The sequence below is a fragment of the Euleptes europaea genome, chromosome 2 (genome assembly GCF_029931775.1).
Source record: "Euleptes europaea isolate rEulEur1 chromosome 2, rEulEur1.hap1, whole genome shotgun sequence".
NCBI classification, from domain to species: Eukaryota; Metazoa; Chordata; class Lepidosauria; order Squamata; family Sphaerodactylidae; genus Euleptes; species Euleptes europaea.
This window is the reverse complement of record NC_079313.1, coordinates 15,385,936-15,409,930: the sequence shown is the minus strand read 5'-3', so window position 1 is coordinate 15,409,930 and position 23,995 is coordinate 15,385,936. Positions and strand designations below refer to the sequence as shown.

The 23,995-nt window shown below is 49.1% G+C and overlaps 1 protein-coding gene across 1 annotated transcript; it reads right to left on the bottom strand.

Annotated features, from left to right (window-relative positions):
• Window positions 1-1,318: 1,318 nt before the first annotated feature.
• LOC130473150 (zona pellucida sperm-binding protein 4-like) lies at window positions 1,319-16,946 on the bottom strand. Its single transcript, XM_056844680.1, has 11 exons — window positions 16,758-16,946; window positions 14,564-14,663; window positions 11,207-11,362; window positions 10,349-10,536; window positions 7,985-8,082; window positions 6,651-6,778; window positions 4,844-5,033; window positions 3,304-3,451; window positions 2,482-2,569; window positions 2,147-2,254; window positions 1,319-1,476 (listed from the first exon to the last, which is right to left on the bottom strand). The coding sequence occupies exons 1-11, from the start codon at window positions 16,944-16,946 to the stop codon at window positions 1,319-1,321; spliced, it is 1,551 nt and encodes a 516-aa protein (XP_056700658.1).
• Between the last annotated feature and the right edge of the window lie 7,049 nt (window positions 16,947-23,995).

Sequence of the window (23,995 nt, the reverse complement as noted above, 5' to 3'; positions counted from 1 at the left end):
CCTCCCCACAACAGACACCCTGTGAGGTAGGTGAGGCTGAGAAAGAATGACTTGCCCAAGGTCACCCAGCTGGCTTTGTGTGTAAGAGTGGGGAAACAAATACGGTTCACCAGATTAGCCTCTGCTGTTCATGTGGAGGAGTAGGGAATCAAACCCGGTCCTCCAGATCAGACTCCACCGCTCCAAACCACCGTTCTTAACAACTACACCACGCTGGGGATATGATAACCTTCTTCAAGTACTTGAAGGGCTGTCAAATAAAGGAGGGTGCGGAGTTGTTTTCTGTTGCCCAAGAAGGTCGAACCAGAACCAACGGGTTGAAATTAAATCAAAAGAGTTTCCGTCTAGACATTAGGAAGAATTTTCTAACAGAGCGGTTCCTCAGTGGAACAGGCTTCCTTGGGAGGTGGTAAGTGCAGATGCTAGATAGCCATCTGTCAGCAGTGCTGATTCTATGACCTTAGGCAGTTAATGAGAGAGAGGTAATCTTGGCCATCTTTGGGGCACGAAGTAGGGGTCACTGTGTGTGTGTGGGGGGAAGGTAGTTGTGAATTTCCTGCATTGTGCAGACTAGATGGTTGGACTAGATGATCCTGGTGGTCCCTTCCAACTCTATGATTCTATGAGCCTATGAAAGGCCATGAAAGGAGTGGTGGGGTTTGGCCACTGGTGGCAGGAACAGAGAGCCAGTTGGCTGTCACACCTGGGGGCCTGATGCAGAAAGAGAGGCAGCTCAAGGAAAGGGCATGTAGGAGCCTGCGTCAGGCTTCCCCTCCCTCTTTGGTAAAGTGAATGTTAGGAGGCACAAGCCAGAAATGTACAGGACCCCATTCTATGTTAACAAAAGAAAAGCATTCCTGGATCAGACCAAGGCCCATCAAGTTCAGCAGTCTGTCCAACAAGGTGCCTCTAGGAAGCCCACAAACAAAATGACAGCAGCAGCATCCTGCCTGTGTCCCACAGCACCTAATATATCAGGCATGCTCCTCTGATCCTGGAGAAGATAGGTCTGCATCATGACTAGTACTCATTTTGACTAGTAGCCATGGTCAGCCCTCTCCTCCATGAACATGTCCGCTCCCCTCTTAAAGCCTTCCAAGTTGGCAGCCGTCACCACATCCTGGGGCAGGGAGTTCCACAATTCAACTCTCAAACCCCACCTTCCCTGCCTGGCATCAGGCATTAAAGAGATCCTTTCATCCACGAAGAAATACCAACCTCGATGGATGACAGATTGGTCTGTATGGCAGCTTTGCTGAGTCTCACAATCAAGCACCACAGAAGACTGGAACCGGTTTGAACTTTTGTTATTTATTCTTTACGCGCGGGAAAATAATCTTTTTTCTTGCCTGCCCCGGCACCCCCTGAGCACCGCAGCCACCAGGCCGCCCACCGCAACCACCGCAGCAATTCCTGATGCCAGGACCACAGTAGCATCCCACTGAACTGAGCTGTCCTGGGGGAACATTTTCAGTCCTAGAGGGGAGGGAAAGGAAAAGAGTAACTGCAAAATGAAGTCTCTTCTCTGCACAACCCAGGCAAGAGATCTCTGGCCCAAACTCCCAACCACCTCTAAATTTGTAGCATTCACTCCCTGAAAGTATTTGCAAGAAATTTCATGGAGGACAGGAGCCAGCTGAAGGATTTTGGCTGTTGTGCCTGAACTATGAGTTTTGGTGGCCCCTCCCTGACATTGACTCGGCATTCAGCATGGTGTAGTGGTTAAGAGCGGTGGTTTGGAGTGGTGGACTCTGATCTGGAGAACCAGGTTTGGTTCCCCACTCTTCCACATGAGTGGCAGAGGCTAATCTGGTGAACTGGATTTGTTTCCCACCCCTACACATGAAGCTAGTTGGGTGACCTTGGGCTAGTCACACACTCTCAGCCCCACCTACCTCACAGGGTGTCTGTTGTACGGAGGGGAAGGGAAGGAGATTGTAAGCCGGTTTGAGTATGCCTTAAGTGGTAGAGAAAGTTGGCATATAAAAACCAACTCTTCTTCAGAATTTAACAATGTCAAATTAAACACAGAAATTAACTTCTGTCTAATTTGGCATCCCTGAAACCTTGGGGCCCTAAGCAACTGCCTGATTCATCTATATTGTTGAGCTGGCCTTAATGGGCCCCCGATGCGCACCACTGTTACCTTGGTGAGACAGCACTTCTGCCTCTCTAGGGCTGGAAAAGTTCACAGGTCCATCCAAGGTCACCAAGACCAGCTGTTCTTCCGGATGTTCCTCTGCTGTTCTTTGTCCTGGGGGGAGAAGCAGAAGAGGTTACTTATCTTGGGCAGCTTAGTGGGCTACAGAGAGGGGCTGGATCCTAAAACGACAGACAAGGAATCTTCTACCTCTGAACTAACGTATTCATCAACATCCTGCCTTCCTCCCCAATGGGGATCCCAAGCAGCTTACATGGTTCTCCTCTATTTTGTCCTCATGACAACCCCGGGGGGTAGGCTAGCTCCGTGTTAAGACTCACTTCTTCCTGGAGTGGTCACCTCACAATGGATGATACATCTCTCCTGCCTTGAAGGGACACAGGCTGAGGCGCTGCAGTGGAAATACACCTGGGTTTATAAGACAAGGAGGAAGGAGATTTAGCAGCACTGCTAATGGAGAACATGACTTAACTGCAGTCCTTCTTAAGGGGACACAGGATGGGGGCTCCCCGGACACCAGGAGAAGCAAAGGAGGTCTGATTTAGTTATGCAAGTCTGAACAATGTTAATTCTGGCATTTGTGCATGAAGAGAGCAGTGACTTTCAACCCTGTCCCAGCATAAGAACATAAGAAAAGCCCTGCTGGATCAGACCAAGGTCCATCAAGTCCAGCAGTCTGTTCACACAGTGGCCAACCAGGGGCCTCCAGGAAGCCCACAAACAAGATGACTGCAGCAGCATTATCCTGCGTTTCTGCAGCACCTAATATATTAGGCACGCTCCTCTGATCCTGGAGAGAGTAGGTATGCGTCATGACTAGTTTCCATTTTTACTAGCAGCCATGAATAGCCCTATTCTCCATGAACATGTCCACTCCCCTCTTAAAGCCTTCCAAGCTGGCAGTTGGCAGCATGGCTTTTCTTATGTTCTCATTACCAAGGGAGCTCTGGTTCTGGAGTACAAGCACACGCGAGAGCTTTTCCTGCAGTTCCAACTCTTCATCTGTCGAAGGGAGCTTTTGACTCTCAAAAGGTCACACACCCCAAAATCTTGTTAGTCTCTAAGGTGCTACTGGACTCAAATCGAGCTGTCCTCCTAAAGTTCTGTGCACTCTTTCCCACCCTACCCATGCCAGGCCTTACCGGACCAGTAAGCATCCTCTGCGAAGCGGGTTCCACAAAAGTGAAAGTGCTCACGATGAAGCGCTGATGGTGGGAGGGGAACTGCAGCCCTGAGTCCTCCCCGACAGGTACGCGCTGGGTTTGGTAGTTGTCTCCTCTATAGGGGCATCTAAAAAAAAATTAAAAGAAATTTGACTTCGTAAATAGTCTGGCCAGTTTCTACACAGTGACATCTAGTTAAAAAAATATGGCCTTTGGAGCCAGCGTGGTGGTTAAGAGTGGTGGTTAGGAATGGTGGGGTCTAATCTGGAGAACTGGGTTTGATTCCCCACTCCTCCGCATGAGCGGCGGAGGCTAATTTGGTAGACCAGGTTTGATTCCCCACTCCTCCACATGAGGCCAGCTGGGTGACCTTGGGCCAGTCACAGTTCCCTTAGAGCTCTCTCAGCCCATCCTACCTCACAAGGTGTTTGTTGTGGGGAGGGGACGGGAAGGTGATTGTAAGCCAGTTTAATTTTTCCTTAAGTGGTAGAGAAAGTCAGCATATAAAAACCAACTCTTCTTCTCCTCTTCTTTAAAAAGAGAGTTAAGTTTCTAGCTCTTATGGCTGAACTAAAAAAAACAAACATGCACCAACATTTCCTACTCTGCAGTAAATATGTCCAGGTTATGGGCATAGTGTGAAACCGGTTGAGAATTAAGGGGCCTCAACAGAATAATGTTAAGCAAATTTTAACATTTTAAGCAAATCAACATTGCTGTAGTACGCTATTAGTGGAAGCATTTTCAGATAACTCACTTTGCAGCTAACAATATTGTTCTCCTTTCCTCTATTTTATCCTCACAACCACCCTGTGAAGTAGGTTAGGCTCAGAGTGCATGACCAGCCCAAGGTGTCCCAGTGAGCTTCAATGGCAGACCAGGGATTTGAACCTGCATCTCCCAGATATCATAGAATCATAGAGTTGGAAGGGGGCCATACAGGCCATCTAGTCCAACCCCCTGCTCAATGCAGGATCAGCCTAGAGCATCCCTGACAAGTGCTTGTCCAGCCTCTGGTTGAAGACTGCCGATAAGGGGGAGCTCACCACCTCCCTAGGTAGCTAATTCCATTGCCGAACAACTCTTACTGTAAAAAATTTTTTCCCTAATATCCAGCCGGTACCTTTCCTCCTGCAATTTCAACCCATTATTGCAAGTCCTGTCCTCTGCTGCCAACAGGAACAGCTCCCTGCCCTCCTCTAAGCGACAGCCCTTTGAATACTTAAAAAATCTCAGTCCACCACTCTTAACCACTACTCTTGCTGTAAAGACGGGAGTTTATGAAACTAGGAAAAAGCAAGACCAAAATAAGGATCCTTCATCCATAGTCTGCATCTAAAAGCTCGAAGCATGGTCAACAACACTAGGACACACCAAGCAACTGTTTTGCATGATCCAAACGGACTGCATTCAGACAAGCATGCTCCAACTGCAACGCAAACCGTCCATATGCCTCCTTCCTTTTGCGTACTGTTCATCAATCAAAACTGGTCCCCCAGATCACGTAGTACATACAAACCCATTTTCAAGCAGTGGCCATTCTGGTTTCTGCAGGGGGTTGGTACTTGGCGTGGCCCAGCATTCATGCAGGACCAATTGCAGCGCTGGGTCCATCCTCCCGAGGATGCGGACTTCAACGGGAACCGGGTCGCGGAGAACCTTCACCACTGGGTAATCCTGGTCGGCATAGTAGGAGGAGTAGTGCTCATCTGGGGAGAGGGAGGTTTCAAGTCAAGTTTATTAATACGGTCTATTTGACCAGCCAGAAGTTAGTTTATCGTATTGTCCAACTTGATAAAACTGTAAAAACTGTTACAAATTACAAAAATTGATTAAAAATCTGGTATTAATAAGATATACAAAATTAGTGCATGACACAAAATTGGCTTGCCAATTTAAGATTCCTAAAATATAGAAGTATAAAAGAGTTTAACAGGGTTTTTTCCACCCTATTTTTGCGTATTTTAATTGCAATGGCGCAGAATTTAGCAGTGGGGAGCAAAAGATGAGGAATCTTCCCCATCAGAAGCTTCTTAGACAGGAACTCAGCCGACTTATCTGGGAATCCAGTGATGGGGGGGGGGAGCCAGGTAGCTTCATGTGGAAGGAGAGTCAGACCATTGCTATGGAACAGTCTTTGCCAAAGAGCAGCAGCTTTCAGGCAGAAGACCCTTTCACAGGAGATGCTGGGGACTGAACCCAGGACTCTCTGCATGCCAAGCACCAGGCCGCAGCCTCACATAAGAACATCAGAAAAGCCATGCTGGATCAGACCAAGATCCATCAAGTCCAGCAGTCTGTTCACACAGTGGCCAACCAGGTGCCTCTAGGAAGCCCACAAGCAAGACGACTGCAGCAGCACCATCCTGCCTGTGTTCCACAGCACCTAATATAACAGGCATGCTCCTCTGATCCTGGAGAGAACAGGGATGCATCAAGACTAGTATAAATTTTGACTAGTAGCCATGAATACCCCTCTCCTCCGTGAACATGCCATAAGAACATAAGAACGGCCCTGCTGGATCAGACCAAGGCCCATCAAGTCCAGCAGTCTGTTCAAACAGTGGCCAACCAGGTGCCTTTAGGAAGCCACAAACAAGACGACTGCAGCAGCACCATCCTGCCTGTGTTCCACTGCACCCAAAATAATAGGCATGCTCCTCTGATACTAGAGAGAATAGGTATGCAGCATGACCAGTATCCATTCTAACTAATAGCCATGAATACCCCTCTCCTCCATGAATATTTCCACTCCCCTCTTAAAGCCCTCCAAGCTGGCAGCCATCACCACATCCTGGGGCAGGGAGTTCCACAATTTAACTATGCGTTGTGTGAAAAAATATTTCCTTTTATCTGTTTTGAATCTCTCGCTCTCCAGCTTTAGCAGATGACCCCGTGTTCTAGTATTTTGGGAGAGGGAGAAAAACTTCTCCCTATCCACTCTCTCCAAACCATGCATAATTTTATAGACCTCTATCATGTCTCCCCTTAGCCGCCTTCTTTCCAAGCTAAACAGCCCTAAGCGTCCTAACAGCTCCCCATAGGACAGTTGCTCTTGTCCCTTAATCATTTTGGTTGCTCTTTTCTGCACCTTCTCAAGCCCTGTAATATCCCTTTTTAGGTGTGGTGACCAGAACTGTACACAGTATTCCAAGTGTGGTCTCACCATAGATTTGTACAAGGGCAGTATGATATCAGCAGTTTTATTCTCTATGCCCACTCCTCTCTTAAAGCCTTCCACGTTGTTCTACTTAATTCTCCAACATCCCCAACCCCACCCTGTTGCCAGAGCGGTCTGCTTGCCCGTTTGAGAGAGGAGAACTCACCTCGGGCCAATCTCATCTCCAAGGTGAGCGGCCCTTGCTGGGCGATGGCAGCAGGGGGCGCCAGAGTGGCAACCAGGACGTTGACCGGCAAGGAGGATTCCGCCGAGTAGCTGCAACGGATGGTGACCCTGTGGGGTAAAAGCAGAGGATGAATGGAGCAAGTCAGAGGGAGCTAGCCAGTGCCTGCATTTTACTGCGACACAGTTACAGCCGGAGGTCTCAGCTGGTAGAGAGCTAAAGGGCTGAAAGATCTCCAGAGATGGCCCTTCCTGCAATAAAAACCAGTCCTACCAGCAAAGCAAAGCCATAAGCAGGTTAGTTTCAGGATCAGTAAGCAGCACCGAGTCCTAGTCAAACCAGCCATCTGTGAAATTTAATTCTGCAATTATTCTGCAAGGTATTCATTGGCATCACTAAACTGTTAAAGGGATCCCAACTATAATGCATAGCATGAAATGTGGGCAGAGAAAAAGGTTTCTTTTTTAAAAAAAATCCAGTACCAGATATACAGCTACATTTACAGGTATAGCAAACACATGAAGCTTCACGGTAACTATGATAATTCAGGCTTAGCGAACTTCCTGGGTATGTAATTGGTGTATTCTGAGCCTGGGGGCCCTCTAGCCATCTTCTTTCCCACTCCACACTAGTGTTTGGGCTTCCTTGGACTATTGTAGGCCTGGCAAACATGGTGTTCATATCGGAGGCTGAAGGAAGTAGGCCAAGGAGGAGAGCTGTTTCAAGGACAATCCTCTGGGCAGGAGGAATGAATGGGGTTAGTTGTTAGAAGAAGAATTGGTTTTTATATGCTGACTTTCTCTACCACTTAAGGTAGAATCAAACCAGCTTACAACCGCCTTCCCTTCCCCTACTCACAACAAACACCCTGTGAGGTAGGTGGGGCCGAGAGCTGTGACTAGCCCAAGGTCACCCAGCTGGCTTCATGTGCAGGAGTGGAGGAACCAACCCAGTTCACCAGATTAGCCTCCGCCACTCAAGTGGAGGAGTGGGGAATCAAACCCGGTTCTCCAGATTAGAGTCCACCGCTCCAAACCACCGCATTTAACCCCTACACCAGGGTGGCTCTCAGAGTGAGCACCAGGATAAAAGATGTGGGGAAGGAGCATCCTTTATCTGTTTGCAGCACATTGAAGTTTGCATTGCATCAGTAAATCCTGAGCAGGGATCTTTGGGTCTTCCAGATCTAGAGAGAACCGCCTTTCATAGTCAAGTTGGGAACCTGGGCATGCCACGTGCCCCTCATTTCCCTTGCTTGCTCCCAAAATCGGTTTCCCATCTGTCCATTTCCTTGCCGTGCCTGAAGAGCTCCTCACCTGAAGTTGCTGTCCCGGGTGATGGAACCAGAACGGGACACAAGGACTTGCCTGTCTGCCACCAGCTCATTCTCATAGACCTGCTGGCTTCCGGTGGTCTAAACAGAAACACAAGGCATGGTGAGTAATTTGTGTCCAGTACCTGGAGCAGGATACAGACCCCCATCGCTTCCAGGGGCAGGGTTAGTGAGTCTGGAGCACTGGGCAAATGTCAAGGAGGAGGCCCCAGAATCACTGGAAGGGGGAGGTGGGGTGGCTTCAGGGCAGTGGCCAGGGCAATAAGTTGGAGGGTGGCTGGAGGGCAGGACTGCTGCCACCCTACATTGGATTGTCCAGCACTGCCTTAGGCCATTTATGCATGGGAGTTTTTGCCTTGGATTTACTGCTCTCTAGATCAGGGGTGGGGAACCTTTTTCCTGCCAAAGGCCATTTGCGCATTTATAACATTATTCGGGGGCCATAACCAGGTGTAGATCTCCCGGGGGGGGGAGAGACTATGGTTTCCAGGTCTCCAGCTACCACCTGGAGGTTGGCAACCCCAGGGGAGACCACGCAGAGAAGGCCTGGAGGGCGCCCCCGCTCCCTTGTACTCCCCCCTCCCAGGCGGGAGAGCAGCCAGCGGTAGGCCTGAGCAAACGAGGCGCCAGGAGGCAGCCGATCCACAGGGAAGGAAGGGAGGAAGGAAAGAAAACAGAGAAAGAGGAAAAGGGAGGGAGGGGAAAAGAGAGAGAAAGGAAGAAAGAAATGGAGGGAGGGGGAGAAAGAAAGAAAAGGATGGAGGGAGACAGACAAAGAGACAGAAAAAGAGGGAGAGAGGGAGAGAAAGGAGAGTGACAGAAAAAGAAGAAAGAAAAGCCTTCCCCCCCACACACACACACCTGTACACGCTGGCCCCACGCAACCAGGCCCCAACCTCCACACCTCCCCCCACACACTCCCGGCCCCGGAGCTCCCGAGGGCCGCATACGGCCCCCGGGCCTGAGGTTCCCCATCCCTGCTCTAGATGCACATTTTCCCCATCTGAATTCTCAAAGCTATGCATGGGGGCTTATTGTTGCGTTTTGAGAATTGGGATGGGAAAAGTGTGCATCTAGATAACAGCAAATCCTAGGCAAAACCTCCCATGCGTAAATGGCCTAAGACTCAAGCAGAGGCTCGCAAATACAGTCAACTGGGGCAGAGCCATCTTAATGCATGGGCACTCTGGGCAGAGTTGCCTGAGGGGCCAGGAGCATAGGGGCCCCATGCTAATCTATGTATGTTGTGACTTGCTGCCGATGAAGAAATAAATGCTAAATTAAAGTATAAATATTTGTTATTGGAAAATGCACATTTAGCATGTGTTTGACTAAAGATAATGACCAATATTAATGTTAATTTGGGTTTAGATTTAAGAATAAATACTGAAGTATACTGCAAGAAAGGACTTGTTCATTATGGAAGCAGAATGTTTACATATTCAGGCCTTGTCGCAAGCAGACTGATATTATTTTTTCCAGGTGAATAACCCTTTGACCAGATTTTGTTGGAAGTGCCAATAAATATATCTTTAATTTTATCAACCATTTACATTCCCTATTACTAGGTATGGGTACGAAAGTTGGGCAATGAAGAAAGCTGATAGGAAGAAAGTAGATTCCTTTGAATTGGAGGAGAGTGTTACGGATACAGTGGACAGCCAAAAAACAAAACAAATCAGTGGGTTCTAGATCAAATCAAGCCTGAACTGACCCCAGAAGCTAAAATGACTAAACTGAGGCTGTCGTACTTTATGAGAAAACATATGTCACTGAAAACATATGTCCCATTATGAGAAAACAAGAGTCACTGGAAAAGACAATCATGCTAGGAAAAGTTGAGGGCAGCAGGAAAAAAAGAAGACCCAACAAGAGATGGATTGACTCTATAAAGGCAGCCACAGCCCTCAGTTTGCAAGACCTGAACAAGGCTGTTAAAGATAGGACATTTTGGAGGACATTGATTTATAGGGACGCCATGAGTCAGAAGTGATTTGACAGCATATGGAAAGACAACATTTCTATAAAGGGAACAGAGCTGGTAGTATAATGGAATGGAGGGCGCGTCTACAAAGGGAACAGGGCTGTAGTCTACTCCACGGTTCATCGTACGGATTATCTTGCTCTTACTGCATTATTTTCTACTTCTTGCAATTCCATTTCTTTTGCATTGTTTATGACCATGCAAATGGCTACACAAATTGTTGCGGGAAAAGGTAGCCCTCAGGTTTGCTGATCTCCCATGATCCTGTTGCATGGATCACTTGTGGCTGTATTGGGGGGGGGGGCAGTCTTTCGGAAGGAGGTTTATTGACAAACCCGAACATGCCCCTTCCTTACACTGTACCTTCAAGATTGTCCCACAAGCAGAAAGTGGAAACCGGAAGAGGACAAAGGTGCTGGTCTTGGATACAGGGACGCACTCTCTCCCTCGGCTGCTCAGCAAGCGCACCGAATCCAGGGTGAGAGGTGGACGGGTCGCGTCCCTGGAGACGGCAATGGAGAACTGGCCTTCTGGGGTACAGTGGGCTGTCACTATGGGAGGAGGAGGAGAAAAACAAATGAAATCAAGGAGGGATGAAGACACCACACATTGTATTTGCTGCTGCTTGCATGGTGTTCAGCAAGCCCCCAAATGACGTCAAGGTATATGCTGCCAAGAGTTTATGTCCAAACTGGCCTTTTCCTGCCAGAGGGGTGGAGCCTGAGGAGAGCGGGGTTTGGGGAGGGGAGGGACTTCAATGCCATAGAGCCCAATTGCCAAAGCGGCAATTTTCTCCAGGGGAACTGATCTCTACCGGCCAGAAATCAGTTGTAATAGCAGGAGATCTCCAGCTAGTACCTGGAGGTTGGCAACCTTAACTGTCCCCAGCATCCCCAATTAACTCTGGGGCAACAGGACAGCAGAGGACCTTAGGCCAGGGATGTCAAACATAAAGCCAGAGGGCCAGATCTGGCCCCTTGAGAGCTCTTATCCAACCTGCGAACCAGCCACCCACCACCACTCTTGATCTGGGCTAGCGAGGCCTGGCCTGGCCTGACTAAGTGACATTTATGTCATATCCGGCCCTCGTAACAATTGAGTTGGACACCCCTGCCTTATGTTAACCACATCATGTAGAACACAAACCTCATTTGCAAGGGGTTCTGCTCATTTGAGTGAGGCCCCCGCCTGAAACAAGTGGTCCTCTGCCCCTGCACCCACCTTTGTTGCCGTAGTAACAAGGAGCCACCCTGTCCCTGGAGTTGTAGCAGCATCCCAGGTCCTCGCATTCCCCCTGGCTGACTTGATAGGCCGCGCACGGGAGTCTGTCCGGGGCTTGGACGGCTGAACACAGACCGGGGCTGGGAGAATCCAGTGCTGCAGAGGAGGGCGGAAGGGAGAGTTAGAGGTGTGTTACGTCAACAGGGAGAAGCCTGCAGCTAGCCTCTTGGCAAATGAGAGCCAGCCTAGCAAATTATGAGGCAACCTCCCCCAGCATCCTGTGTCCATCTGGGGGAGGGGGAACAGCCAGAATCTTTTCCTGTTGGCAGCAGAGGATAGGACTCGCAATAATGGGTTGAAATTGAGGGCAGAAAGGTACCGGCTGGATATTAGGAAAACAAATTTACATTAAGAGTTGTTAGACAGTGGAATCGGCTACCTAGAGAGGTGGTGAGCTCCCCCTCCCTGGCGGTCTTTAAGCAGAGGCTGGACAAGCACTCGTCAGGGATGCTCTAGGCTGATCCTGTACTGAGCAGGGGGGTTGGACTTGATGGCCTGTATGGCCCCTTCCAACTCTATGAAAAAAACCTAGACAGTCATCTAGGACAGCGTTTTGCAAGGAACAGATTCTGCTAAGGACTGGGGGAATGATTGCCAAGCAGTGGTGGACACAGCTGCCATGCAGAAGGCTCCAGCTGCAATCTCCAGTTTAAAAAAAGTATCTCAGGCGAGAAAATGCCTTTACCCAAGACAAAAAAGACTAAAATCTTTTTTGCCTGGCTGTTTCCCTCACAGTCACCCCTCCGATGACTTCGGGTCTTTGTGTTGATTATGCATGTCGTTTCCGACTGTCAGAGGTCGCCTCACTCTCCCCCTGCGTTTCACCCACTTTTCAAAGGCCTGTTTTATCTTAAATTTGAAAACGCAGGCAAAATGCATGGAAACACAGGGGGAGAGCGAGGCAACCTTTGACAGTTGGAAATGGCATGCATAATCAAAACGAAGACCAGAAGTCTTCAGAGGGGTGACCACAAGGGAAATAGCCAAGCATAAAAGGCTTACGAGTGACAGATCGTCCAACTTACTTATACCCTGCTTGCCTCCTCACTGGGGATCCAAGGCAGCTTACAACATTGTTCTCCTCCTTCTCAAAACAACCCTTCAAGGTAGGTTTGGCTGAGAGTGATGGCCCACGGTTACCCAGTGAGCTTCCAAGGCAGAGCAGGGATTCGAACCTGGACCTCCCAGATCCTAGCTCTGACACTCCACCACTATGCCACACCAGCTCTCAGGAGGCAAACTGGCATTTAAGGAGAGCAGCCACCTAACCTCGTGATAAAAATCATCAACTGGTAACAAGATTGAACAGAATGAGGATGGCCAAGGAGGAGAGCTGTTTCAAGGACAATCCCTTGGGCAGGAGGAATGAATGGGGTTAGTTGTTAGGAGAGGAAGAAGGAGTTGGTTTTTATATGCCAACTTTCTCTACCACTTAAGGGAAAATCAAAACAGCTTACAATCACCTTCCCCTCCCCACAACAGACACCCTGTGAGGTAGGTGAGGCTGAGAGAGTGTGACTAGCCCAAGGTCACCCAGCTGGCTTCATGTGTAGGAGTGGGGAAACAAATCCAGTTCACCAGATTAGCCACAGCCACTCATGTGGAAGAGTGGGGAAACCAAACCCAGTTCTTCAGATCAGACTCCACTGCTCCAAACCACTGCTCTTAACCACTACACCACACTGGAGGGTGTAGGAGAGAGAGGTGAGAAAAGGGAGATGTCCCTTCCTGCACATTGGGCAGTTAATTCTAGTATCCAAAGAAAACCCCACACCATTTTGTAATGCCTGATTTGCAACGCTTTGGTTTTTGGCGGTTTGAATTGTGCAATCCCGTTCACAGTTAGCACCGTCAAGATTGGTCACCCAGCTGCCAAGGTTAGAGGGTTTCTTGCAGCATCTCACAGAAGTTCAGACTTTAAGCAGGAGAACCCGTCGGCTGAGCAGTACAAAGTTCCACTTGCAAAATGGTCTCTGTGCCGGAATTTCCTTTGCCTGCAGTTTTTGTGTTCTCAGAACACACCTGAGAGTTTTTAAAGAACTCAGGTAGGAAATACTGCTGATCTGCCAAAATATATGGAACTTGGCCTCTCAAGAACACAAACAAATTCCTTCCAGGGGATTGAAAGACTACCTAACAGCTGGTTTTTCAAGAGTGATACAGGGGAAAAACAAGCAGGGAAAGAGGCCATTTAGCTCAATGGTTGTTCTGGGAAAGTGGGATGGAAAATATTAGGACTAGCCATGCATAAGCAAAAATTGATAACAGCGTTTGCAGAATAATTCCCGCTTCTGCCTTCTGGAAGTGTTTAAGATAGCAGCGTGCATCTTGTGTGCACACACGCGCATATTCACAATCTGGTAGACTCCGTACGTTGAAAGCATGGGACTCATTGTCCTGAGACATCTTGGTGATCACACCACTATTTTTGCATTTCCCCTCCCTGAAGATCCAAAGTGGTTCCCTGTGTTTTGATCACACATTTTCCTAAATACTTTCAATAGAGCCGCTTACCAGAGGATCCTGAATAAAGTTAAGGGCCATTGGATACTACTAGTAGACAGAGGGGTGGGAAGGATTCAGCAGGCTGACGTTTTCCTATTGGAACAACCCGCCAGGAACCAGGATGTTCAACTACAGCAGGGTTCCCCAACATGGTGCCCACCAGTATTTCCCTTGGCACCCACAAAGCTTTTCAGAAAATGGGTGGGGCCATTGTAAGACAGGGCTTATTATTGGTTTCCCGCATTCAATTGACAGTTCTCAAATGGAAGATGAGGAGGACTGGTCAGCACCTGGTGTGAGGAGGGAAGTATTCAGTATGACTCCACCTCCTGAGGCAGCCATTTTGTGTTTGGCTCCACCTCCTGAGGCCACCATCTTGGGTTTGGCTCAACTTCCTATGGAAGCCATCTTGGGTTGGGCACGACTTCCTGTGGAAGCCATGGGGGGGGGATGCACCACCCCCTCTCAAAATCCCAAAGGTACCCACAGCCTTAAAAATGTCAGGGACCCCTGAACTGTGAGGAGATGGCCATCTGTCAGCAATGCTGATTCTGTGACCTTAGGCAGATGATGAGAGGGAGGGCATCTTGGCCATCTTCTGGTCACTAGGGGTGTGGAGGGGGGAGGTAGTTGTGAATTTCCTGCATTGTGCAGGGGGTTGGACTTGATGGCCCTGATGGTCCCTTCCAACTCTATGATTCTATGAGCCTCTTTCACTGTTTTACCCCCAAAACACCAGTTCATATACTGGGAAACCCTCGCCATGTTAGAGGCCGCAGCCCCAGACTTCACCTAGAAAGGTCTCTGGGCATTTCAGTACTTCTTTATAGGAGGTCTTTTGTCCGTTCGCTCTCAGACCTTCAATCTGGATCACTGCTTGGTAGCTTCCATCCTAGACAAGAAGAAATTCAGGTCAGCAGTCTGGATGCTGTCACATGAAATCTGCAAGCCACTGAGACTATATATAGCCACGGCTTTTCCCTCGAGAGAGAGGCACAACATTGGGAGTTGGGCGGGTAGGCTGGGTTATTCTTGCAGGCTGACCAGCCAAGATTCAAGGAAAAGTACTGGCAAGAGACCTGAATTGAAGAACAGGCCTGCCTCAGAGCCAGTTTGACTCAGGGCCCCTGCCTTCTTGGAGAGCTTCCACAGAACATAATGGCCAAGCACAAGGCTCTCCGCCTTTAAGCACAAGCATTTCTCCAATATGAAGGAGAAATGCAGGGCGACTGCAGGCAGAATTGAAAGTATTCTTTCCCACAAATCTTTCCACTCCCTGCATCTATCGGTAGGGTAGCCCAAGGTCACCCAGCTGGGTTCATGTATAGGAGTGGGGAAACCAACCTGGTTCACCAGATTAGAGTCCTCTGCTCATGTGGAGGAGTGGGGACTCAAACCCAGTTATCCAGATTAGAGTCCACCACTCTTACCCACTACACCCCACTGGCTCTCCTAAATCAAAACAAAGCTCTAAATCAGGGGTATCGAACTCGATTGTTACGAGGGCCGGATATGACATAAACGTCACTTGGTCGGGCCGGGCCAGGCCTCACCAGCCCAGATTGAGAGGGGAGGGGGGCGGCTGTCTCAGCTGGCCTGATAAGAGCTCTCAAGGGGCTGGATCCGGCTTATGTTTGACACCCCTGGTCGAAACCTATAGCCAGATAAGTCACCAATTTGGTTGGTCCCTAATCAGGAAAGGATTCCTCCTATGCTTCATGCAAACAAGACTTCAGAGGAATAGAACAACCACATCTAATCAAGTAGGGTTCTGGCCCCACAAAATTTTACATTGTGATAAGATCTCATAGTCTTTGAGACAGGAAAGCAAGCCTGCTTTCGCAAAAAGAGCCAGATGTGGCTTTATGGATCAATGTTTCTCCAAGTATAGGGGATCCTGCCCAGCTATCCCCATACCACTTATTTACGGGCAAAACTGCCCCTCAGCAGAATGCCTGCCTGCTTTTCAAGGCAATTGGCCATTTTGCACTGGGGACCCTGGGGAGGGGTCGTGGCTTAGTGGCAGTGCATCTGCTTGGCATGCAGAAGGTCCCAGCTTCAATCCCCGGCGTCTCCAGTTAAAGGGACTAGGCAGGTAGGTGATGTGAAAGACCCCTGCCGGAGATCCTGGAGAGCCGCTGCCAGTCTGAGTAGACAATACTGACTTTGATGGACCAAGGGCCTGATTCAGTAGAAGACAGCATCATGTATCCATGTGGCTACTGCAGTGGATGGAATTAGCAAGTTGCCATTTTGTTGTTCTAAAAACAGTTTGACAGAAGGGCCATTTATGCATGGCTGTTTCCTTGCAGTCACCCCCCTCACTTCTTCGGGGCTTTGCTTTGATTATGCATCCATTTCCCGACCTTCAGAAGTCTCCTCGCTCCCCCCCCCCACATTTCCGTGTGTTTTGCCCATGGTTTCTGGATTCGTGTCAGCCAGCATCAAGAAAATTCGGGGAAAACGTGCCAAAATGCGTGGGGAGAGCAAGGCGGCCTCTGACAGTTGGAAAATACATGCATAATCAAAGAAAAGGCCCGAAGAAGTCGGTGGGGTGACCACGAGGAAACAGCCATGCATGAATGGCCAAGGTTTCTCAGATGCAACCAACTGGATGGACCAGCAGCGGCTCAAAAAGTTAGTACCCCCACCCCCATAGGAGATGCAGCTATGAAATGGCAGGGAAGGGGCAAAGACCACTATGTACTGGCACAGTGTGTGGCATGACTGCACGTTTGAGCCAGGATGCGCTGATGATTTAGGGAGACTTCAGTGTCCATGTCCTCACAGGTGCCAATCCCTTTTTTAAAAAACTGTCCCATCCCCACAGTAAGTGTTATAAGGGAACAAGCGTCAGAGAAAAGATACTCATCACAGGTCAATATCGACCGGCAGTTCTTATGTGTGGCTTCCGCTCTAGAAGAGATTGCTCGCTCCCTCCTCCCACTCCAACCTTGCAAGGTTGTTTTACCCATCCAGCACTTACGCGGGCTTCGACGTAACACCCGGAAGCTGCCATCTTCACCACCACGGAGCCATCGCGATTCGGGGCTACCCAAGTCCCACAGGCTGAGTCATTCGTCAAGGGGTGGGGCCGGCCTTCAGCATCTGAGGGGTGGTGGTGGTTAAAGCAGCAAAACACTTTGAGAAAGACGATCCGTCCATCCCCGGACATGTCCCACTCACCCTCCTATCTCCAACCACAACACCCCCACCCCTCTTCAAGCCTGTGGCCCAAGGAAGGAAAGGCCAAGAAAATAAGTTCACCACACAAGTGAACAAGTCTTTGTAAGGGGCAATTTATTGCCAGTTTCTCCTATATGAGGACATGTTTCTTAAACTTGACCTTCAGGTGCCCAAACGAATCGGGCAAATTTTTTTTACTACGTTACTATTTCCTTTTTAGCATCTACCCAGGGATTTTTCTGTGGAATGCCTTTCTAATTCCAGATATTTAGATAGGGTCGCCAACCTCCAGGTGGTAGCAGGAGATCACCTGCTATTACAACTGATCTCCAGCCAACAGAGATCAGTTCACCTGGAGAAAATGGCCGCTTTGGCTATTGGACTCTGTGGCATTGAAGTCCCTCCCTTCCCTTGTCAGGCTCCTCCCCAAAAACCTCCCGCCAGTGGTGAAGAAGGACCTAGCAACCCTATATTTAGGATCCAAGCATAATTTCTCTGATTTAATGTACCAAATAAACTTCTAACCCTACCCCCAAACTATAAATCCTACATACACATAGCTAGCCTCAGGAAAGCTATGTTACCACAGAAATACTATAGCCGCCTGGCTGTAGTATTTCTGAGGTAACATAGCGTATAACATAAGGACTAACTTTGGGGTTGCCAGGTCCCTCTTTGTCACCAGCGGGAGGTTTTTGGGGTGGAGCCTGAAAAAGGTGGGGTTTGGGGAGGGACTTCAATGCCATAGAGTCCAATTGCCAAAGCAGCCATTTTCTTCTTATTTGTGGGCTTCCTAGAATCACATGGTAGGCCACTGTGTGAACTGACTGCTGGACCTTGGTCTGATCCAGCACCTTTCTTATGTTCCAGGGGAACTGGTCTCCCTCACCTGGAGATTAGTTGTAATAGTGGGGGATCTCCAGCTGCCACCTGAAAGTTAGCAACCCTAGGCTACTCTGACTAAACCACATCACAACATCAGAGATAAATGAGAACACATTTGTTGCTACCCATCCCTAGTTTATCTACGAAGGATCATTGCCCAGGGACACCCCCTCCCCCAAACACATCAAGGAAGGCTCTACTTCACAGTGTAGTACTGGATTCTCTGGCGATTTAAGAAGGCAGGAGAAGAACTGTGCTGTCGGCTAAAGAGATATTGTAAGAGGACATTTATTACAGCTTAAAATGCTGCAGCACTCTTAAATGCCAGGCTGCACTCTTAAGGTTGCCAACCTCCAGGGTAGACTCTGATATCACTTCTCTGTTGAGCTCTCTCTCTTCCCCAAATACCACCTTCCTAAGGCTTTGCTTCCATATTTCCAGGAATTCCCCAACATAGAGATGGCAACCCTATCCTATCTTCCCTTCAAGGACTTCATAGTAGCACATATTTTTATTACCACATCAGGGAGGGACTATGGCTCTGTCAAAGTGCTTATGCTTTCTATACAGAAGGCCCCAGGTTCAATCTCTGGCGTCTCTAGGTACAAAGGACCAGGGAGTAGTTGATTTGGAAGACCTCTGACTAAGACCCTGGAGAGCCACTGCCAGCCTGAGTAGACAATACTGACTTTGACGGACCAAGTTTTTGATTCAGTATAACAGTTTCAAGCATGTGTGACCAGAACAACCTTATGAAGTGGGATAGGCATACTCAAGCAGCTAGAGCAGGGGTGGGGAACCTTTTTCCTGCCAAGGGCCATTTGCACATTTATGACATCATTCAGGGGCCATACCGGGTTTAGATCTCCCGATGGGGGGGGGGAAAGGCTAGGGTTGCCAGGTCTCCAGCCACCACCTGGAGGTTGGCAACCCCAGGGGAGGCCACACAGAGAAGGCCTGCAGGGCGCCCCCGCTCCCCCCCTCCCAGGCAGGAGGGCAGCCAGCGGTGGGCCTGAGCAAAGGAGGTGCCAGGGGGGCACAGCCCACAGTCGATCGGCAAGGGAGGAAGGAAAACAGAGAAAGAGGAAAAGGGAGGGAGGGAGAAAGAGAGAGAAAGGGAGAAAGAAATGGAGAGAGGGGGAGAAAGAAAAAAAAGGACGGAGGGAAAGAAAGAAAAGGACGGAGGGAGACAAAGAGACAGAAAAAGAGGGAGAGAAAGGAGAAAGAGTGACAGAAAAAGAAGAAGAAAAGAGAGAAAAGCCTTCCTCCCCCCCCCCCACACGCGCGCACACTGGCCCCGCGCGACCAGGCCCCAGCCTTCCCCGCCCACACACACACACATAGCGGCGGCGCACGGAGCCCCGTGTGACTGGGCCCCAGTCTCCATGCCCTCCCTCCCAGAGTCCACAAAGCCCCCCCCCCAAGCCCAACCGGCTCCCACATGCATGCTCTGCCGCAGGGAGCCGCCGGCCTCTTCCCCCCCTCCCTCTCGCTGCTCAACAGCCGACAGCGGCTGTAGGAGGCAGCCTTGGGGGAAGCGTCCCTCCCAACAGTCAGCGAGAGGAGGTCCAAAGGGCACTGCAGCACCCCTGTAAGCCGCAGCCCCAGAACACCGTCGGAGCGGGGCCGCCCTGCGCCCCGCCTCCGCAGCAGGGCCCCAGAGCTCCCGAGGGCCACAAAAAATGTCCTCTCCGTATGCGACCCCTGGGCCTGAGGTTCCCCATCCCTGAGCTAGAGCAAAACTGTTCATCTATAGAACACAAGTTATATTGTGGGCTCATGCAGCCTCAACTGACCTTAAGGCGAGGTAGGGATGAGAAATGTGGCGTCGGAGGAGCGAAAAAACAAATCAGTGGGTTCTAGATCAAATCGAGCCTGAACTGACCCTAGAAGCTAAACTGACTAAACTGAGGCTACGGTCACATAATGAGAAGACAAGAGTCACTGGAAAAGACAATAATGCTAGGAAAGGTTGAAGGCAGCAAGAAAAGAAGAAGACCCAACAAGAGATGGGTTGACTCTATAAAGGAAGCCACGGACCTCAATTTGCAAGACCTGAGCAAGGCTGTTAAGGACATTTTGGAGGATATTGATTCATAGGGTCGCCATGAGTCGGAAGCGACTTGACAGCACTTAACACACACACAGGGGCAAGAAATAAGACCTGTTTAACAGCCAGTCACACTGTTCAAAACTAGTGTTCTACTCCACCATTACTATCTTAAAAAACTAAAAGAACATTTCATTTAATACAGCAAACATATCAAAACCGCACTCATCCTCCACCTGCCCACAATAAACCAGAAATAGTTAAAGCAGACAGCTCAGCTTCAGGACAAAAACTCAAACTTACCCAGGACTCTTATTGTAGAGAAAGCAGCTTGAGGGTGTGGTAACAAGAGAAGCTCTAAATTGTCTTCGTTACAGCTAAGCAACCCAGCATCCCAGGTAGCTCCGGCAGCACCCCCTATCTTCACTTGGGCGCCCCCAAAAAGGAGCCACATAAACAAAACTCTCTTCAGCCCCATTGTAGCTACTACACATGCCCAGATGTTTATCTTCTACCTGCTGTTCACAGGGGTGTTATACCCCTGGGAGAAGTGTGATTGGACTACACTAAGCTGACCTGCCCTATCTCATGCCTCCATCAATCGACACACCTGAAAAGGAAGATTGCAATCCTTTAGACCCTTACTGGGGTCTTAGAGTTGCCAACAGGCCTGCAGAAAAATGTCCTGTCCTTAGTAGGGTTGCCAGGCCCCTCTTCGCCATTAGTGGAAGGTTTTGGGGGCAGAGCCTGACGGGGTTTGGGGAGGGAAGAGTCTTCAATGCCATAGAGTCCAATTGCCAAAGCGGCCATTTTCTCCAGGTGAACTGATCTCTATCAGCTGGAGATCAGTTGTAATAGCAGGAGATCTCCAGCTGGTACCTGGAGGTTGGCAACCCTACCCTTTAATAAAGGCTGAATGTATGGAAATTGCTTGTTGAACCTTATCATGGCATGGAGATAAAAAACATCACCTGGTAAATAAATAACAGGGCACTTCTTCTCCAGGCCTCTTGGCAACCACACCCAGGAGTCACTCCCATTGAACTCAGTAGGGCTTACCTCCAAGTAAATGTGTGTAGGCTCAAGTTGGAGGGTTGCAAGCCTATGCACACTTCCTGGGGAGTAAAGACCCATGAAAAACAGTGCCACTGACTTCTTGAGTCAACATGATCATGGTGCATGGCTGTGATCCCACACTCTGGACTTACTTATGATGTAGACAGAAATTATCATCTAGGTATAGGGATGCCAGCTCCTAGTTAGGAAATACCTCGAGATTTTGGGGGTGGAGCCTGAAGAGGGCAGGGTTTGGGGAGAGACTTCACTGGGGTATAAAGCCATAGAATCCACCTTCCAAAGCAGCCATTTTCTCCAGGGGAACTGATCTCTGCCACCTGGATATCAGTTGTAATAGCGGGAGATCTCTAGCCACCACCTGGAGGTTGTACTGTAAATCAAGTTGCTATAAATAGACAGTACACACTCAGTTATAGAGATTTCTTTTCATTTATAAACAAAGGGCAGTGCAAAAACAAAAAAGTGCAGTGCAAACTGAAAGTGAATTTCTATAACCCTAAACATACATACATAAACAACTATATACAAATATGCTCTTCCCAAGAGAGGAATTTTACAACGAAGGCAATGCTTCAAAGGTTGCTGAAAGGGATGTTCCAAAGAGTCTTAGAATATCTCAAAAGTAGCTGTGAAGCTTCAATACTCAAAGCTGCTGGCAATAGGCGTGGGGAGTTGCATGAACGATGCACGAGAACGCCTTCCGGATCTATAATGTTTTCACCAATAAAATTGGCTTCATCAGCCTGCAATTACAGCTGGTCCCCAAACAATAGAGATCAGTTTCTCTAGAGCAGTGGTGGTGAACCTATGGCACGTGTGCCAGAGGTGGCACTCAAAGCCCTCTCTGTGGGCACACATGCCATTGCCCCAGCACAGAGTTTGCCTGAGTTAGTTTCCCCAGCTGAGGAGGCTGGGGACCAACGGTGCCTTCCCGGCTCCTCCGGGAAGCGCCGGGCTCCTTCCCAGTGACTTCTCCGCAGTCGCTGGCTGTGCGCTCCAGAAGTGAAGACAACGACGAGCCTTCTGCTGAGGACTGGAAGAGGCAGAGCCGGGACGGGGCTGGACCGGGAGTGGGACACCTGGGCGGCCATCTGAGCAGGCTGGTTGGTGACAGCAGCGCGGGGGATTGGCGGTAAGGGCCGAACGGAGGCCTGCCTGGCATTTGTGCTGGAGCCAAGCCCTTCGCTTAGCTCAGGTTTCCACTCTGCTCGTTCATGCAACTGAAGGTGCCTCAGCGCGTGCAGAGGGCTGTCCCTACCATCAGCCCCCCCCCTGCATAACAGTCTTTTTAAATTCGTATGAAGATAACAGTTGGAAAAAGAACCAAACTGAAGGGGTGGGGGCTATGCTCCAGCTGCTTTCCTTCCCCCGCTCGGCTGCCCATGCAGGGTTGCCAACCTCCAGGTAGTAGCAGGAGATCTGCTATTTCAGTTCACCTGGAGAAAATGGCCGCTTTGGCAATTGGACTCTATGGCATTGAAGTCCCTCAGGCTCTGCCCCAAAAACCTCTCTCGGGTGGCAAAGAGGGACCTGGCAACCCCTAGCCCCAAGTGGACCTCTAGCTGTGTTGGCACTTTGCAATAAATACATGGGTTTTGGGTTGCAGTTTGGTCACTCAGTCTCTAAAAGGTTCGCCATCACTGCTCTAGAGAAAATGGCTATCCCTTTAAGAGCGGCTTAATGAGTTGTTGTCTACCAGGTGATGTTATTCCCCCCCCCCCGCCTGAAAAGCTTCACCTGCCCATGCATGAAGAAGAAGCTCAGAATGAGTCTGATGTAGGATTGGGGCCACAGGACTTGCAAGAGAGTCACCATTAACTGCTGATACCTACAATCCTTTGCAATCAGGGGCCCTTGAGAAGGAAGCCTGCTACATCTGCTTAGACGAGAAGGGGAATTTAATAATAGAGTGGTGGAAGTAGGTACCTTAAATGGCTTCATTACCAGGTAATTATTCTTAGAATTGGCTCTCAAAGATACCCGTAGAGCAGCGGTTCCCACGTTTTTTGAGTCATGGAGCACTTTTCACGGGAGAAATTCGTTACAGAGCGCTAATTTTCACCTCGTGTCTCTATATTAAACCGAACGGCAGTAGTATTTTTCTTTCCAACCTCTTCGCAGAGCACTAGGAGATTTTTCATGGAGCACCAAGTACTCCATGGAGCACAGTTTGGGAATCGCAGAGAATTATGTCGCTTTTTCCAAAGGGGAAAGATGTTTGGAAGACAGTCTTTAGATGGTTTAGTTGTATACAAGGCTGCCCTTTTTAGCTTTCTAACTTACTAGTATGTTTTTTTCCCTTGCTCTTCTTTTTAAACAATCTAGAATGGTTGACATATTTCTCTTCTGTTCTGTTTCTACAACAACTTTCTCAGGCAGGTTAGGCTGAGGAAATTATTGGTTCAAGGCAGATGATGAGAGGGAAGGCATCTCGGCCATCTTCTGGTCACTGGGGGTGTGGGGGGGGGAGGTAGTTGTGAGTTTACTGCATTGTGCAGGGGGTTGGACTAGGTGACCCTGGTGGTCCCTTCCAACTCTATGATTCATGGTAGAGTAGGATTTGAACCTGGGTTATCCTGTACGCAGTCTTATAACTACTAACTACTGTACCCTACTTGTTTTTACCCTTGAAGGGAGGTTGTGACTTCATCTAAAGCTAGTGGTGTGTTTCTTTGTGAATGTAATTTTTTGCTCTTTCCTAATTCGTGAGTGGTTGTGAAAGCAGAAACAACCAAGTACGAGGAAATCTTAAACTATCAATGGGGGAAAAAAGTAAAATGCTTACTTGAAATGAATGGAATTGCTGTAGTCAACATAAATTAAAAAGTAAAGGTAAACGTCCCTGTGTAAGCACCGGGTCACTCCTGACCCATGGGGTGATGTCACATCCCAACCTTTATTAGGCAGACTTTGTTTACAGGGTGGTTTGCCAGTGCCTTCCCCAGTCATCTTCCCTTTACCCCCAGCAAGCTGGCTGCTCATTTTACCGACCTTGGAAGGATGGAAAGGTGAGTCGACCTTGATCC

Bases quoted from the DNA above. Each gene is read 5' to 3' on its own strand.
- LOC130473150 (XM_056844680.1), bottom strand. From the start codon at position 16,946: ATGTCCGGGGATGGACGGATCGTCTTTCTCAAAGTGTTTTGCTGCTTT. The intron at 10,537-11,206 runs GTGGGTGCAGGG...CTCCTCCCATAG, and splicing joins TTGTTACTACGGCAACAAAG to TGACAGCCCACTGTACCCCA. The intron at 6,779-7,984 runs GTGAGGAGCTCT...TTTACCCCACAG, and splicing joins ACCCGGGACAGCAACTTCAG to GGTCACCATCCGTTGCAGCT.